The sequence below is a fragment of the Amblyomma maculatum genome, chromosome 1 (genome assembly GCF_055883805.1).
Source record: "Amblyomma maculatum isolate TAMU_Amacu chromosome 1, ASM5588380v1, whole genome shotgun sequence".
In the NCBI taxonomy this organism is placed as follows: Eukaryota; Metazoa; Arthropoda; class Arachnida; order Ixodida; family Ixodidae; genus Amblyomma; species Amblyomma maculatum.
Window position 1 is genome coordinate 467046258 of NC_139344.1, and position 17773 is coordinate 467064030.

General features: G+C 44.1%; 1 protein-coding gene across 1 annotated transcript in view; it reads right to left on the reverse strand.

Moving 5' to 3' along the window:
- LOC146209879 (solute carrier family 41 member 3-like) overlaps window positions 1–17773 on the reverse strand; it is a 173079-nt gene that overhangs the window by 85822 nt on the left and 69484 nt on the right. The window contains exons 3-5 of the mRNA XM_084581421.1: window positions 16704–16775; window positions 13418–13562; window positions 9958–10104 (exon numbers count right to left, since the gene is read on the reverse strand). Coding sequence (XP_084437547.1) covers window positions 9958–10104; window positions 13418–13562; window positions 16704–16775 — 364 coding nt within the window. The remainder of the gene's footprint in view (window positions 1–9957; window positions 10105–13417; window positions 13563–16703; window positions 16776–17773) is intronic.

A 17773-nucleotide genomic window follows, 5' to 3' on the forward strand; every position in this document is an offset into this window, starting at 1 on the left:
GTCTATAGGAATAAACAGTTGTAACTTTGCGCTTATTTAACCTAATTGTTTACCCTAAAAGGCCCTATTACATAAGGGGTGGGGTAGATAAACATCGAATGTTACACTTTTCGCAGATTTTCACATGATTTCAATGTTGGCGTTGAAGGATGATGTCAGCGACGGAGTGGGTCGTTCCAGTCTGACGCGGCTCGTGGAATAAAGGAAGAGGCACGTGGGCGAGATATTTGAAGTGTGTGGCCGGTGCGATGAGATATGCGTGGCGAAGGTACGCAGATGTACGGTTCTTGGCGTAGTGAGTTGTAATAGAATTTGTGGAAAAGAGATAGTGTGGAGGTGCGGCGACGGCAAGAAATACTTCGTAAATTAGGCTGAGCTTTCAAGGATGATACACTGACTTCGTATGAGTACTGGGAGTGAATGAAACGGGCTGCGCGATTTTGGATGGCTTCAAGTGCATTGATGAGATATCTTTGATGGGGGCTCCAAATAGGGGATGCGTATTCAAGTTTAGGTCTGACCAGTGTGTTGTAGGCGAGTAATCTTACATCTGTAGATACATGACGTAAATGGTGCATGAGAAATCCGAGAGTTTTATTAGCAGAAGAAGGTATGTTAGTAACGTGTTCGCGCCAAGATACCTCATGGCTTAAAATGATACCCAGGTATTTATATGAGTGGATGAGGTCTATTGAAGTATTAGCAAGAGAAAGAAAACGGTTGATGTTTACGGTGAAACGAAATGAGTTTGCATTTGTTTGGGTCATTAGCCAATCATCGCACCATTTTTCAACGCGGTTAAGATCATCCTGAAGGGCATTTTGGGCAGAGATGTTTTTATGGAGCGGTAGATCACGCAGTCGTCAGCAAATAGACGGATATTACATGACAGGAGCTCTGGTATGTCAATTATATATATTAACAAGAGGAGAGAACCTAGGATAGAGCCCTGGGGTACGTCTGAAGGTACGGGAATGGAATTAGAAGACTGGTTATTAATAGAAACTGTCTGGGAGAGATACGCAAGGAATTTTTGGATCCATTTTAAGATGTTAGGGTGCAGATTAAATTGTGAAACTTTGAGCAGTAAGCGTCGATGGGAAAGTTTATCGAATGCTTTAGCAAAATCTATATGGCGCCAGTCTGAATGTTCAGGTCAAGGTTTGCGTCTAGGTCCTGAATAAATACTGCGAATTGTGTTATGCAGGAATAGGTTTTACGAAATCCATGTTGCGCAGGGTGAAGGAAATTGTTAGTATCCAGAAACTGCATGATTTCAGAGTAGATAATGTGCTCCATGATTTTGCATTGTACACTAGTGAGAGAGATAGGACGATAATGTAATGGTGAATCTTTGTTACCGGATTTCTATACTGGAACGACCTTTCCCTTCCTCCAATCATCTGGTATGGTGCCTGTGGAAAGAGACTGAGCAAACAGTAGTGATAAACATTCAGCAGAAACATGCTTGGCGTTCTTTAAAAGTGTAGAGTTTATTTCACCAGTGCCTGCTGATGACGAAAGTTTAATTTTATCTATTACACACAGTATTCTGTTAACAGAAATATTCGTGATAGGTATGATATGAGCAATGATAGTAGGCAGAGTGGGTAAGGGCAAATCAGGCTCACTGATGAAAACAGAAGAAAATTCAGTTGGAAAGATGTTAGCACATTCAGTATCACTAAATGGTTCTCCTGGGTCATTATTGAGTGTATTGACCGCGTGTTATTTGGGTTTAAGCTTTGACAGAACCTTTTTGGGGCAGCTTTTAGGATTTTGGTCAAGTCATCATGACAGAAGGATCGATTAGCGTTTTTGATTGCTGATATGTACGAGTTTTCGGTGGCATAATATTTATCCCGTGCGCAAGTACTAGGATTCTTTCTAGTTGCCTGGAAAAGGCGCTTCTTCTTGTTCTCAAGTTTTGTTTAGGTATTTTGTCAACCACGGCTGGCTATGATTATCATGGAATGTAGTTTTCGGGATATATTTGTCTGCGAAGAAGTTAAGCTTTTGTCGGAATAATGAACAGTTTTTCTGGAGAGATTGGCTATCAGAGGCTGCTTTATAAGATGGGAAATAGGTGCTGAGCTCGTTGCGTAGTACTTTGCAAGTTCCTTCATCATATAAACGGATAGTTTTTCCTGGATTGTAGAGCGGAGTCGGAATAAAATTAAATTCTGTGCGGATTACTTTATGGTGACTAATTGCCCGTAAGTAATGGGCGAAAAACTTTCGCGATGACTTGTTAGTAATAAATCTAGGACGTTTGCCGATTCATTTATTACATGCGTAGGTTCTAATACTAGTTGGCTAAGATCAAAATTAGGAGAAATATCTATCAAGACCTTAGTGTCAGCTCGGTTATCTATAGAATTAGCCAGGTTATTCCATCTAGTTTATCGCCGGGTAATTGAAATCCCCGAAAAGGTTAATGTGAGCATTGGGATACTGCTTAGTTAGTTTAGCTGATGGCCAAAATTGTGTGACTTGTGCGGTGGTCTGTAGCAGACACCCAGCAACACTGAGTGTGGTGCTGCTCGGCAAATCAGCAAGATTATTTTGAGATCGGATGAATTGTTTATATTAGTGCATGATAAATGATTGCTCGCCGCTATCAAAACGCCTCCCCCCTAGTGCATGTTTGCGGTCTTAACGGAAGAGAGTGAACTGCGGCAGATCAGCCGCATTTCATCATCACCAATATCATCTCGTGTGTGGTCCTTCGCCTGTCCCCTGTCTAGCAAGTAGCGCATAAATCCCCATTATGACAAACCAACTGGGCCCCGTGTTAGTATTGTGACCAGTCATGTTGTGCTATCGCTTCGCTGTGCAACGTTTTTATGGGACCACGCGCTGCCTCCCGCGGCCTCCAGATAACCTAATTTCTCTTTTCGCTCCTCCTGCAACGCCACCCCTGTGTGGCGGCAATCAGGGCGCCGGATCGGTGGCAGAGGATGTCGATATGTGCACCATCCGAGCCGAAATCGATAGCAGCCGCCGCCGTTCACCACTACGAACCGCCTGCCTAGTAGTTGTTTGTAATAGAGGGTTTACAAATGTAAGTCTGGCGACAATGAACGGCACGCTGAACTAGCGCTGGCAGCCATATTTTGTTCGCTCCGTCCGTTCGCTTTGGTTCGCTTCGTGTCCGTCCGTCAGCGCCCGCCGTTCTGTCCGCGCTTTTCATGTTGTATTCTAGTGTGCTGTGCTTGGACCTCTCTTCTGTCCCTGGCGGTGTCTGTTAGCGAAGCCAAGAAGCATATTTTGACAGCCGAGGCGTAGCGGTTACAAACTGCTCGACAAGTCGTGCATGGGCCCCTCGTCGATACGCGTAGCGTCATCCGTATCAAGAGTTTTGTATTGTGCAGATTTTTTTTTTTTGTCTGTGTGCCTTTGCTATTTACTTTAACGACTATGAGAGACGATCGCGACTTTGCTTGGTTTGCGCATCACCGTCGCTCATCCCACTGCTACCATGCAATTTGTTTTGAGATGAAAGAATCGGGCGTAATTTGACGTAAGTCGGAATGGCGCTTAGCACTTTCCGGCCTATGCCGTCGACGCAGTTATTGGCACGGATCTCGGTATTAATCGAGGGCTGCGTAAAAAAAAGAAGAAAAATGTGTCAAGGTAATTTCTACTTTCAGTGAGTGAGGATTGATTGGTGTGCATTAGGCGATGATGAGATAATAAAGTATTTGTAATTAATTGACAAATTGTTGAAATAAATCAAGAAAAAAATTGTAAATTGAGAGTTTAAAGGTGACAAAACGCTCAGAAGGAAAAACCAGTACTTGGTGATGCTAATGAAGAAAATTTAGAATGTGTAACTGATTAATTGAAATAATTGAAGAATGTGTTCAAAGGTGTCAAATTGCTCAGAATGGAAAGGCGATTGTTGCTGGCCCTGAGTATTAGTGTATAAAAATATAAAACAATTAATAAAATAAACAAATAATCGAAATATAAAATAAATTAAAGCTAAAAATTCAAAAAGGGAAGAAAGAAAACGTGTGTGTATGTGAGAGAGAGAGAGAGAGACGCTATTACGTCATACCCTTAACGGCGGAGCTTAGGTGTCCCCCTAATGTTTTATAACAGTATTATATAATAAAAAACTGACTTTAAAAACACAGCCAGTCGCACCAAGCACTGACACTTCGCAGTAATGTGAGTTGACTTTTCAAATTTCTTTTCGTTTCAGCCGAGTTTCTCTTCCTCCGAGTTCCTCGAAGCTTCCCATGACAGCAGTTTCATATGAGGTTAACGCTTCAAATGCCTGCTATCTGACAGAGGGAATAAACAGGAAATCGGCATATTTACAAAATCAACTGAATTTCAGGTGGTTGTCAATTAGCGAACCATCGGGAGACTCGATAAAACGCACAAAAGTGAAAAGCAAACTTCGTTATTTTATCGGCCGCACTGGCAGGTATGAAGACACAGAATGAAAACCTGAGCTGCGCGCTCTGGACTCGGACCGGGTTTCGCATGCATTATTACGTGATAACATCTTTCGAAACGGGCTAGACGTGAGCATATTATAACACTCTAGAGGGATGTCATCTTTTCCTGCATTACTAGACGCCATGGGTTTGGCAGCCGCTTTTGCGGCGTGAAACACGCACTTCGAACGTACTAGCACTACAATTTCGTACGACTGTGAAAAGTTCTTTCGGTAATCATACCTTTGTCTTAAATCAAATACACAATGGTAAATACAACCTACGTACAAAACGTTTCAAAGAACGTATTTGAACTAGAGCGTTCGGTATGCATGCATTGCTCCTTCTCCCGTGTCCTGCATCGAAGCATAAGCTTATCCTTCAAGTTAACAAGGTTCTATAGCACGCAAAACAACCTTGCTGTTTTAGGTGATAGCACGTTCTGTGAGCTAGCTCCCAGACAGAGGGACGTGCAGTAATGCTTTACATGATGCAAGTGACACTTATAAAGCCGATTAGAATTGCAAACGAGCGGTCGCATACACGCGTATACCTTGTTTCCGTGCGCATCTACGACGGTGCGCTTGCTGCAGAAGAGTACGCAGCAACAGGCTGGCATCATTCCGAATAAAGCTTGGTACTAGCAGCGACTGCTGTGATGTTAAAAAATGAAACAATCGCTTGTGATCATTCCAATGCACCGTGCGGTGCAAGCACGGGTTCATCGAAGGCGCATGTTGACAGCGTACTCGTAAGGAGGCGCGGGCGGACTGAACAAAACATGGCCGCCGCGCACAGTTTCTGTCTCTTTCACTAGATGGCGCTAACTTTTTTAAAGCCTCTATTGTACATGTCTTGCTGGAATTTTTCGCCTCAATCTAAAGAAAAGCTCACACAGCTGATGAGCTGGTTCAAATCTCACAATCAAGAGTAACGTAATTGTTGGCAATTTTTTTTACAGGAACCACAAGATTACCAATCTTTAGAGATAGCTCCATTATCTCCCCTCAGATCAGGCCACTACGCCTTACACATTCGCTCAATTCGTCTAACCACAAGTTGTAGAATAAGCGTATTTCCAAGGTCCCTGTTTTGAACATGCCCGCCGTACCATTCTGTTACATGAACTGCTCCATCCCCAAGGTCCCATTTTAGAGCGCAGCTCTTTGGCGTCCGTTCCTGGGTTTCGCGTCGGCGTCGGCCTCGTAACCAGCTCCGCCCCCCTTTCATCCCCCCAGCGCTAGCAGCGACCGACTGATACCGCTGGATGCCGCTGACGCCGCTAGAGAGTCAAGATAACGTGACTGCATAGAACACCGTCGCCGCCATGCAGAAAGAGGAGGGGGGGGGGGGCCTGTTCCTGTGTGGCGGATAGGGTGCTCTTCAGTTGCCGACGCGCCGGTTATTTCACGTAGGCCCCGGCACGTCGACGAATACGTGACCACCTTCCCACGGCTAGACCTGGTTCTTGGCGCTGCGGAAGCGAGGGTATCATATTGTTTGCGTCGGCATCGGCGGCGTTGTCCCTGAAACCAACTCCGCAGCTGGGGTTGACTCACTATCGGCGTCAGCAGCATCAGTCAGTCGCTGCTATCTCTTCCCTCCTCCTTTATCGCGTTGTCCGCTTGCTGCGCGCGCTTCTGCCCCCATCGTTTGCCGCTGGGTGTACACGCCGCCCCCCTCCCCCCGCTTCCTGCGAGTCTCCGGTTGTCAAAGCGCCGGCTCGAACTTAATTCCTTTCTTCGCTCCTGCTCCAAAGCAACCCCTGTGCGGTGGCAATCAGAGAGCCATCGGTGGCGGCGGATCTGTATATGTGCACCGCCCGAGCCGACACCGATGTTAGTAGTGGGGGACTTTAATTTTGACATAAAGACAAACAGGAATTTCTTCACACTTATGCGGGAGAACATCCCGTTCCTCTCGCTCGTAACGCGTCCCACGGCTGTGACAACCTCGCGAGGCACTTGTATAGATCTCGTCTTTGAGAATCAAGCATTGGTGTACCAAGTCGAACTTATATCAGTCTATTTCTCCGACCACAAAGCTTCCTTTTTGTCGCATGAAACTCCAAGGTGGCTCTCATCAGCTTACTACGATATTGGCATGCTCTTCCAAGTGTGCTAATCATCGAAACTATCTTTTATGCCCATAGGTGGGGCGAACATCTAGATTACCTCCCACTGGCTTCCAGCGCACGGGAAATACCTGGGAGCAAAGAGGCTAGTGCACTCGCTAAATCTGCACTAGAATCTTACCGGACAATATATCACACGTCTAACTAGCGACGAATGCCCTAAACGCCAGGTTAACAGTTCTGTCATATGCTATTGTCCCGACAGAAAAATTGCAATAGGGCTCTCTTTCAGACACTTCGCTCCTACTTTCACAGACGAACGCTCTCTCCATCTTCTAATAGAATTAGCTACTCGTGGAATGTTAAATTTTCTAAATACATGCCATGCCCTACAGACGATTCTATGCTCGTACTGAAACTTTTGATTACCTCATCTTTTTTCCGTACTGCTTATGATAGTCATCGCAAAACTCAGCCTTATTTGCCGCAACCTAGGATTAGCTGCACAAATGGAGAACAACCCTCTCTTACAACATAACATGGTAGGTTAGCTGGCACTGCATTTCGATATGACGTGACAGTATTCTTAAACAATACCCTTGTTTACAAGAGATGTTTACAATCGTAAACTTACTAATTGTTCAAGGACAGACCTTAAACACCGCAAATGTTCGTTAGTAAATATATAAGAAAATAACTCACACATATGCATAAACAGATATATGTTAAAGTTAAAAATAATTCAGACGTAAAAGTAAACACAAACGTAAGGGAGACTGAAACAGCTACCGCCAAGCATCAAGGTCATTCTTAGGAACCTACTGATGTTCATCTCGCTCTAACATTTCCACTTTTCTGTGAGTAGGACTTCCGTTGACTTAACTGTATGCCCGATATGGGACTGCGAACATCTACTAAAATTCTAGGATGACAAAGCGCTTTCTCCTGTGTTGTGGCTGTGGCAGCCAATCCGATTTCATTATCCTCAAGAGTGATGCTTTTTAAGGTTCCACATGCAGAGATGTAGACATGTAGGCATATGTTCAGGTAAACGCATTGCATAATGATCTGGCATTCTTGAATTCCAGTGCCTCATCAATAAGAGCTCCGCTGTGTGTGCCTGTGCTTGCGCGCCGAGCAGCGCCATCCATAGCGTTGCAACTGCTTGTTTAGTGCTTGTGTAGAATACTTTCACCGTGCAATCAATTCAGTCATATATATGAACAGGTGCCTCTTCCCTTCCAACGGCCATGCCATAACGGACCCTTGAATTGCTTCAGTGCTCCCTGTGAGCACCCTTCCTCCACAACGTGACTACCTTACCGCGTGCAGTTCGAGCATCTACCATGACACCTCCCTTCCCAAATTTTCCTTCCCCTCAATTCCTAACAGTCATCTCCAAGGGCGCAGCAAATAATAGCACTTTTTTCGAACAGCAACAACAAAACAATGATCAGGATGCAAAGCACCAAGCCAGAGCCATGTTGACTGCGAGTTTTGTTTAAACGCACTAGGAGGGCTTAGGGAAATTCACGGCATGATTGCGAGATGAAATAGCTTAAGACCCAACAAAAGCATTTCACTTCAGAGGAGCCTACCAACAAGCCGCGGGAATGCCTGACGCAGGTTCATAAGTCACGGTGCTATTGATAAGGCTCAGCATAAATAAAGCATAAGTTAGTCTGCCCTGACCGGACTTCTAGAAACGGTTGTATTCTTTACCGCGAAAACCTAGCTTCTTATAAGAAGCCTAGATTTGTGTAATTCTAAAAACACTGTAAAGCACAAAAGATAAAAAATGTTGGCAGTTAAATTACACCTCCTTCCTCGTAAAGCGAGGTCTGCAGATGTAATCACTGCGTTTATATCCACATCTTGAGGGCGTTTCTAAACAGCGATAGAAGTTAATTTCCGCTTTACTTCAATTTCAAACTAAATAAAATAATCTCTGCAATAAATTTCTGCCACCAATAGAGCGTTTGTATCAAATGAAACTACACAACCTTTAGTATATTTAAACAACGTAATCGCACAAAAAGAATGGAGCCCAAGTGGAATTAGGCTACTCAGGAGGTGAGTGAAGCTGTGGCGAATGGCTCCAGATAATTTTGAGGCCAAGAGAGGCAGTCGTAATTGTTTTGCTCACTCTGTTCGGTTCATTCACTATGAAGTATGCAGTATAATATTGCCACTGACATTAGTTTTCATGTTATTCATTGCAATATCTCTGCAATAAATTTCTGCCACCAATAGAGCGTTTGTATCAAATGAAACTACACAACCTTTAGTATATTTAAACAACGTAATCGCACAAAAAGAATGGAGCCCAAGTGGAATTAGGCTACTCAGGAGGTGAGTGAAGCTGTGGCGAATGGCTCCAGATAATTTTGAGGCCAAGAGAGGCAGTCGTAATTGTTTTGCTCACTCTGTTCGGTTCATTCACTATGAAGTATGCAGTATAATATTGCCACTGACATTAGTTTTCATGTTATTCATTTCAGGCGAATTTAGCAAGCTTCATTTCGTAATTAGTGATGTTTGTGCGCTTGGTAGTGAAAGCAACAATATGTATAGTTCGCAAACTAGTGAGCTTCATTACACGGCTTCAGCCGTTTTGCAGCTGACTGATTTTTCTCCTGTGCAAAGGTTTTACTCATTTTCTGGATTTCTCACATTCTTAGCATTATTTATATAAAACATGAATATGCGTTAAATATTGCAATAGTTTCATAAATCATTGTATGCTAATATTACTATACTTTCTAACTATTTTGACAGTCGACAGTAAAATTTGCGCTTGATAAAAATTAATCTTTCCGGTGCTTTCTGGAAAAAAATATCTCGAATTTTTTGATGCGTGGCCATGTTATTTACACAAAACGATTGTTTTCAATCCAGACAAACAGTGCCTGAAAGAGATGGGCTTGATATTCAAGCTCAAGCTGTGTTTCTGACGCGTATATTGGGTGTGTTTGAACGCCTAGATTTCGTCGTCATTTTGAAAAATATTTCTGGCGTTTTTCTGCCGCCCTGACGTCGATTGTACCTTTGTTAGATTTACGAGCCCTGCTGTTAAGCGGCACCAGCATCCATTCACGCCATCCCCAGAGCAAGGGTAACGCGGCAAACCTGTGGCGTGGAAGTAGCTGGCTGCGTTGGCGCAGCTCTTCATCAAATCGTATCATCTAGATGCTGGCATCTTAAAACAGCATCTATTCACGAAAACATATTCGGTGCGTTACTCATTATGGCAAGATTCGAAACAATCTACGACCAAGCTGATGTCGCAGTTTATATCACGCCACAGGACTGACAGCGCGCGATTTCTCTGTTAGGCATGATTCTTGAAACAGTTCGGATCATGTCTGGCAGGGAGCTTTTTCCTCAAACACCAGCGCTTGTGGGCAAATAAGAACAGGGAGGGTGACCTACACGGATGTCGCATCAGGAAAGAGGCGTAGGATGTCAGCAGGAACAGCGTAGTCAGGTCACCGAAAGAGGCAGCGATGGCCGGTGCAATGTGGCCAGGATTCTTGCGGCACTTGGCCGACAGCACCACCACGGCGGACATCACTAGGCCTGCGCCGCAAGACGCGTCTGCTATGAGCGCCTGGTCGTTCCCGGTCTAGAACCACAGAGAGGAGGACTTACTGGCTGCTCCTAAAATAGCCCAGTAGGCCATTCTATAATAACCTCGTGCCCTTGCGAACTGCACTGTGAGCATTCACTTTTTAAATAAATGGACATTTCGCCTTTGCTGCGGCTACATGGCTCCCTTAAGCTACAAAGCCCAGCAAGATTATGCTTAGGGACAACATGTTGCATGCATTCTATATCACAAGAGCGGTGTCCAGGAGAGACAAAAAATAAGCCCCAATGAGAAATACAGCAATGCTTCTGTATAAAATTTATAAAATAGTCATGTGAAGGAGAGTTGAAATTTGCGCTGGTTGCTTCATTGAATAACAAGAGCGGACGCGGCACAACGAACAAGACCGACAAACACCAACATGCGCGCATTAATTCCGTCGTAAATGCCTTTCAGGAAGCATTGAACTGTAGAACATTTATTGTTTCTTTTCCTCCTTTCTTGTTCCTGACCAAATTGTGTATATATATATGCGCTCCAAAAGAGCAATAAATCTTTGTTTACGTGCTCTTGTTCCATCATGGTCTTGTTCCGTTTTGTATTGTGGAATGCTTTCTTTATGAAGATAAAGTGGTACTCACCAAAATATTCAATTCTGAACAAAGTCATTATTTTATGCGAATATTTAAGTCTCTTTAATCAAATGAAATATACTTAAGAAGACAAAAGCTGCCCCATTGTATTTGCCTTTCCGCCCAATGGTTCGCCTCCCGTTTTTCTCCTAAACAGGTGAGAATTATAACTCCAACGCACAACGAAGCCAGAAGTAACAACTTTTTCAAAACCTATATGAAGGTACGCCTTCCGAAAGTCGAATATGAACAAACCGATTCCCCTCAACAGCCTCGTTAGTTAATACGCCTAAAGGACCCGATGAGCAGAGGATTGTTTGGTGCCCGGATAACAGCTATGACGACGGCGATGTAATTTCGATTTCAGCATCAACCGGACTATACTATACTGCAGGGCGAAGGCCTCTCCAATTTTCCTCCAATTAATCTGGTCCTGTGCTAGCTGCATCGCTTATTCACTGCGAACTTCTTAGCCTCTTCTAAACCCTAATCTTCTCGCGCCCCTGCTACGCTGTCCTTCCTTTGGAATCCGATTGGTTACTCTTTGAGTCCATAGGTTATCGTTTCCTCGAAATACATGTCCTGCCCATGCCCAATGTTTTCTTGATTTTGACTACAATATCAGTATTTCCCTTACCCACTCTGCACGATTCCATTTCTCAACGTTACACGCAGAGAGCTGCGTTGTCCTCAACTTAAGTAGAAAACTTTTCGTTTGCCACCACGTTTCAGCCCCATATGTGAGTACAAGTAAGATGCAACTGTTATATGCTTTTCTCTTAAGCGATGCAGGTTAGCTGCTTGTAATAATGTGCAAGTATGTTCGAAATGCGCTCCGTCCCAATCTTATTCTATTATTTTCTTTTCGTGGTCGGAATCTGCGCTTACTACCTGTCCTAAGCAGACATATTCGCCTACCACTTCTAGCGCTTTACCTTTCACAGGCTATTGAACATTAGCTTAGTCTTCTGCATATTAATATTTAGGCCTACCTTTCTGCTTCTCCTCTTTCGGTCATTATTTATCCGTTGCAATTTAGATTACAATATCTATGGCTTTCCTGAAAAGTTTAATGAAAACACCCACATTTTCCTCGCTCGGTGTACTCCGCTGAATGGATTCTTGCATATTTATTCATTCAACAGTGTAAAATACTTAATTTTTCGGGAATCAAGAACACAGATGGGCATTTTATATTGCGTCGAATAAGAATGAAACACGTATATTGTAATTCCGAGGAATGATGCGTAGGCCGTGGTGAAGATAATGCAATCTACACTTGACGTGAGTGCTGTTCGCTCTCAAAATGATAAAGAGTATGTCACCGGCAAGTTACCACCTGTCAAAGCCATGATAGTGGTTTCCACTCTCAAAGTGTTAAAGAATCGGTGGCCGCACATGTCACCAGCCAGTTACCACCCGCCAGAGGCATTCCAGTATTTTTCGCTCTCAGACCAATAAAGCAGGCGGTGTACTTTAAGGAGAACGGGGATTCTAACCAAGGGTCACATTACAACGACGATATATGCCCTTTACTGTCAGACTTTAAGAGTATTACGCAATAATATTGATGAATGCATGACCTAGTGGTCGCCTGCCTGATTCTGCATTCAAGGGGCCCGGGGGGGGGGGGGGGGTCAATTCCTGTTTAACCCGCTTGTCTCAAAAGCGATCCTCAGAACTTTCCTGCAACGTCGCAGTTTTATTTGTTACCATGACGGCATGTAACGCTCCTACCAATCAATGGCGGCCATTCCACCTACCAACTACCACCTGCGATCGGCTCTTCGTCATGTTTCACTCAGGAAAGCAAAATCAACGACGACACCGAATTTCCTCAATGACAGGGCACTTAAAAGCCGCTACTTTAATGGATGTTTTAATAGGCTGCATCATTCACTCCATCAACCCGCACTGTAGTTTTTCACACTGCTGCCGTTCTTACTTTCTTCAGGCCACGGAATCACCGTTACTAGGCTTGATGATATGTACCGAAGAAACATTTTTCCACTTCTTGACCTACTCTCTTCTTCCCACCCTCCTCCCTCCTCTTTGAAGCAAAAGCGTGTTTAAGCCCACTCCAGTGATCATCGTGCTGCCCAGAGGAAGGCAAGTCCACTTGTCGATTAGTTGGCTCAACTTGCTAACTGAGCCCTCCCCCCCCCCCCCCCCCCCACAACCCATCCTTGTTCAGTGCTCTTTCATATCAAGGCATGGCGTTTACGCTTCTTCAACCACTACTATTTCTCTAAGCTGATGCAAAGTTAGTGGGCTCTACCACATCGTCGATTCCCGCTCGCTGTCCTTTATCATCAGGGCCAAGAAAACGATCTACCCGGCGGCATAGATTACTCCGATTAACTTTCGTTTAGCTGAGGCTGTCATGTAGTCGTTAATAAAAGATGTCCCTGCATAAATGATGCCCACTGCCTAGAAGCTAACACACATTGAGTAGGTTCACACTCGGCCCTTCATGTCAAAGCTGATTCTGACCCGAGCTCATCATATCTTCGGCCAGCAGGAAAAGATGGCAACAGCTGCAACTTCAAAGCTCGCGTGAATGTTTTAGTTATAATAGTCAGCATCACTGTAAACCTAGATATGTCTCTATCTATCCTCGCTTGTCTTTTCCATCGCGTATCCCAACCGAAACAGTGCGAATGCACCCAACTGAGAAAGAGGCTGGCGGTGTTGACAGCTGCCAGCGCACCCGCGAATAAGACTCCGACATTTGCCAGATTCATGCCGTGGCCCAGCGTCAGTCCTTTGAGCAGCGCCAGCGTGCAGGCCACCATGGTTGCGACCGTCGACTGGCACTGCAAGAAATCACCATTTATTAGTCTCATAGGATGAAAGTTGTTGCTTTCTTAATTTGATCGCACGTCTTCAAGCTAGAACTCGAATCACAGCGGTGCACTCCGAATACCGAGCCAGGACCATAGTGAAAGGACTGGAGAGAATGAGTTTCAAATAGTGTTTTCGCTAAATATGGGCGAACTGCGAGTTCGTCCCCTCTTAACAGTCACCGAGGTAATCTGGAATTACTTGACGATTATATAACGTCAGCACTAGCGTAAAATCATCATGAGCATGTCTACAACCGCTTCAGTGTAACAGCCTCTCGAGTAACTCTGAACCGGTTCTGTGCCAGCTCAGACCACTTGTCCACGCAAACTTCCTAATATTATTCGCAACCTAACTTGCCGTCAATCCTTACTGCTCTCGGTTTCACCATCGAATCTTGTCAGATAACATTACCTACCATGTGTTGCCTACATTTGTAATTACAGGCCCAGGCGATGCCTATTTCATTTTCTTCATTTCAAACCGGATGCCACTAATTCGCGTTTTTCCTTGAACTACTTTGTTCCCTTCCTACCTTTTAACGTAACACCTACAAATTTCTCTGTTTTGGGTAGCTCACCAAGTTACGCTCGATTTCAGTTCTACCCTTTTGGACAGCCTCTTTGTTTCACCCCCACAGGTGAGTGCCGGTCAAATGCAGAAAGTCTATACATTATTGTTCAGCGATACTAGTAAATTCCCATTGATGACTTGAAAGAACCTGCCAAATGTGCTCCATCCCATTCTTATTAAAGCTTTTGTTTTGTTTTTGTTTTTTTTACTGGCATGTTCGAGATCTGCGCAAGTAACAATACTTGCCTTGCATCTTGAAGAGACTTGCTAACGTTGACAATCTCTTCCTTTACGAGGCTTCAGAACATTACTTTAGCTTCCTGCGTACTATTTGGTAACTCACTACTTTGTGTTGGGGTCTAGATCGTTGATCAGGATTTGCTACTGATCCCTAGAGCTTCTTAGCAACGCAACATATTAGCCGGATAGGCGATCAGTAACATATCGGCCTTCAACTCTAATGCGTAAGTCTTCGTAATCAAAGTGCATGAACACCTCTACTAAAAATGGGGTCAAAAGACCGCACTAAGAGAGCGTGTCTGTATGCCCGACAGCCTTCCTTACATGTATATTTGTGCTGTCTGTTGTAGAGATTATAGTGGCGCTACAGCCGCTGTAGGTAACTCAGTATTTGATCATACGGCTCTGTTACGCAATATCTGCATGACGTCTCAGATTTAAACTAAGTGAAGTGGTTTCTGGAAAGCTGCTTGGAAGAGTGTGTATATATATATATATATATATATATATATATATATATATATATATATATATATATATATATATATATATATATATAGCGCGCGCGTGTGTGTGTGTGTGTGTGTGTGTGTGTGTGTGTGTGTGTGTGTGTGTGTGTGTGTGTGTGTGTGTGTGTGTGTGTGTGTGTGTGTGTGAGTGTGTGTGTGTGTGTGTGTGTGTGTGTGTGTTTGTGTGTGTGTGTGTGTGTGTGTGTGTGTGTGTGTGTGTGTGTGTGTGTGTGTGTGTGTGTGTGTGTGTGTGTGTGTGTGTGTGTGTGTGTGTGTGTGTGTGTGTGTGTGTGTGTGTGTGTGTGTGTGTGTGTGTGTGTGTGTGTGTGTGTGTGTGTGTGTGTGTGTGTGTGTGTGTGTGTGTGTGTGTGTGTGTGTGTGTGTGTGTGTGTGTGTGTGTGTGTGTGTGTGTGTGTGTGTGTGTGTGTGTGTGTGTGTGTGTGTGTGTGTGCGTGCGCGCGCGCTGCCTACACTGGTCTTTACCATATTACCTCGACTAATATAAAATCTTTTTGGACCTTTTTGCCTACTACAACTATCTTACTCGTATCAGTTACATTACTCTCCTTGTACATTAGTTCATACAGCTGACTCTTGCTGAAACCTATGGTTTCTTCTTGTCTGGTATTAACTGTTTCAGGCTACCTTCATTTTTTTAAACTGTGCTTGATTATTTCAGTATTATATTACGGAGGCATTTCCCATCGAAATATATATAATATAGTTAACTGTTTGTCTGAAGAGTCTTGTATAAAGATAAAAGCAACAAAACTGCATAGCGGCCGGAAAATGGCGGCAAAATACAGAAGTCTGGAGATTATGCACTGGACTAGAGGGCGTGTATGTAAGCCAAAAACAATGACCTAAAGTTGACAACAACAGCATGAACTTCGGCACGACTACAGGCTATGAAACCTAGACTTGCTACTGAATTATACACTAGAACGATGCTATTTGGTCTCACTCGGAGTATACGTCCCAGAAAAAAAAACATGCAAAGCCCGCTGTCATGGTTCAGTGGTTAAGCTACTGAATCGGAGTACCCAGGTTCGAACCCGACCACGGTGGTCGCGTTACAATGGCAGTGATCTACAAAGGCCTCCATGCGCTGTGCGTTGTCGGTGAGCGTTAAAAATTCCCATGTGGCCCACATTATTCTAGAGCCCTTCAATACTACCCCTCTTTCTCTCATTCATCGTTTGATCTTACTTTATTTGCTTCCTGTACCTTGCGGTTCAGGTGCATATGGTCGAGTCGGATACTGCGCCTTTCCTATTAACCCATGCAGAACTTTGTTACAAAGGCGTACACAGGACGTTGGGAGTCCTTTAACGTATAAGTGCATCCTTCTTGCGATAGCGTCATTTTCAAGAGATCTTAGTGTTTTATGAATCCACATGTCAACGATTGAAACGGACATGACCTGGCTTACTCCGCACATGCGATATTGCCGATGAGATTTCCCGCCGATGAGCTCGATCGGTCCCTTGCTAACCTTGCGAAACTTGGTTGCAGTCAAACTAGCGATAGTTTGCAGCTGGCAGAAGTGGCACTGTTTCTGCAATTAACCTCCACTGTGCTCCTCTTGCCCTGCTGAACGACAGGCGTTGTGCATAAAGAAGTATAAAAACGCAGTGCACGATGGGAGAACAAATTTACTGTGCATAAAACAATCACCTGCATCGCAGCGACTGAATTGTAACAGCAATTCTACTGCCTATGCCCGGGAGTGCTTTTTTCGTTTACTAGCTTAGAATCACAAATGAAGCGAAATAAATGTTGCATACTTACTTGTAACAGGGCAATGTTTGCAGATATCATGGGTAGCTGGTCAGCGACCCTGTTGAGATTGCCCAAATTTGCCTGCATAGAAAGCAAAGCGTACTTCTTGCTTACACTTCACAAACACTTTCAAGTAATGCTGTTGGTCCTAAAACAGTGCAGCTATCTGGGTAAATCGCTTTTGTCAACTGAGCTACGCACTAAGTGGCTAGGAGGTTTGAGCAGGCAGTGCTCCAAATCCTGTTATTCACTGAGTTTTGGAAGCAGTGAGAAAATCATTAAGATCCTGGCTTCTAAAAATTACGTCGATTCTGTTCCCACAGATCGTTGTTTATTTTTTCCTTGTCAAGTAAAACTTCCGCTATCTAACCTGATATAGTTAATTCGGAGTGAAGTTTGGACTGACATTCGTTTTATCCAATATATGTGATGATGTGAGTAAACACTTCTTTTCTCTACGACTTTACACTGTCAAATGTTCTCAATAGCTTCAATGAACATGCTGAATGTAATGCACAAAGTCAGTAAGCGTTAAAGCGCCACTCCCTGCAAATTATACCTAAATCCTCCAGAAAGGAATATACTCTTTCCCTTCAATCTTGAATTCGCTCCTCTGTCGCTACCTCCATGCCATGTTTAAGATGTCTACTGGCAAGCTAGACAGCACTGCATCTTCTCATTTTTCAACAAGACATTCATTAGATTTAACAATATTTTCTCGCAGGGCTGTACGTTGGGGACGCACTCAGCTTGCTGAGCGCAGCAGCGCTGAGACGTCGGTTAAAGCAAAGTGGCTTCCGTTGCCGCCATTAAACTTTTGACCAACGCTTTTTGGGCTTTCAGGCCGGAGCAGGCGATTAGGGTCACCTCCCAGTCCTCCCGCGTGAAGTTTTGGTTAGGTGTAAGGGCAGAGTTGGAGGGGCACGCTCACTCCATGGGAGAACTCCGAGGACATTTCTCCACAGTGCGGGCACTCCCCAGAGAAAGTAGTGTAAAAGTGTTTATGTAACGCCGGGCACATCATGGGGGTAAAGATTGTGTCTGTATTGTTACAGCTGAGTTATCTGTCTGAATGTGTA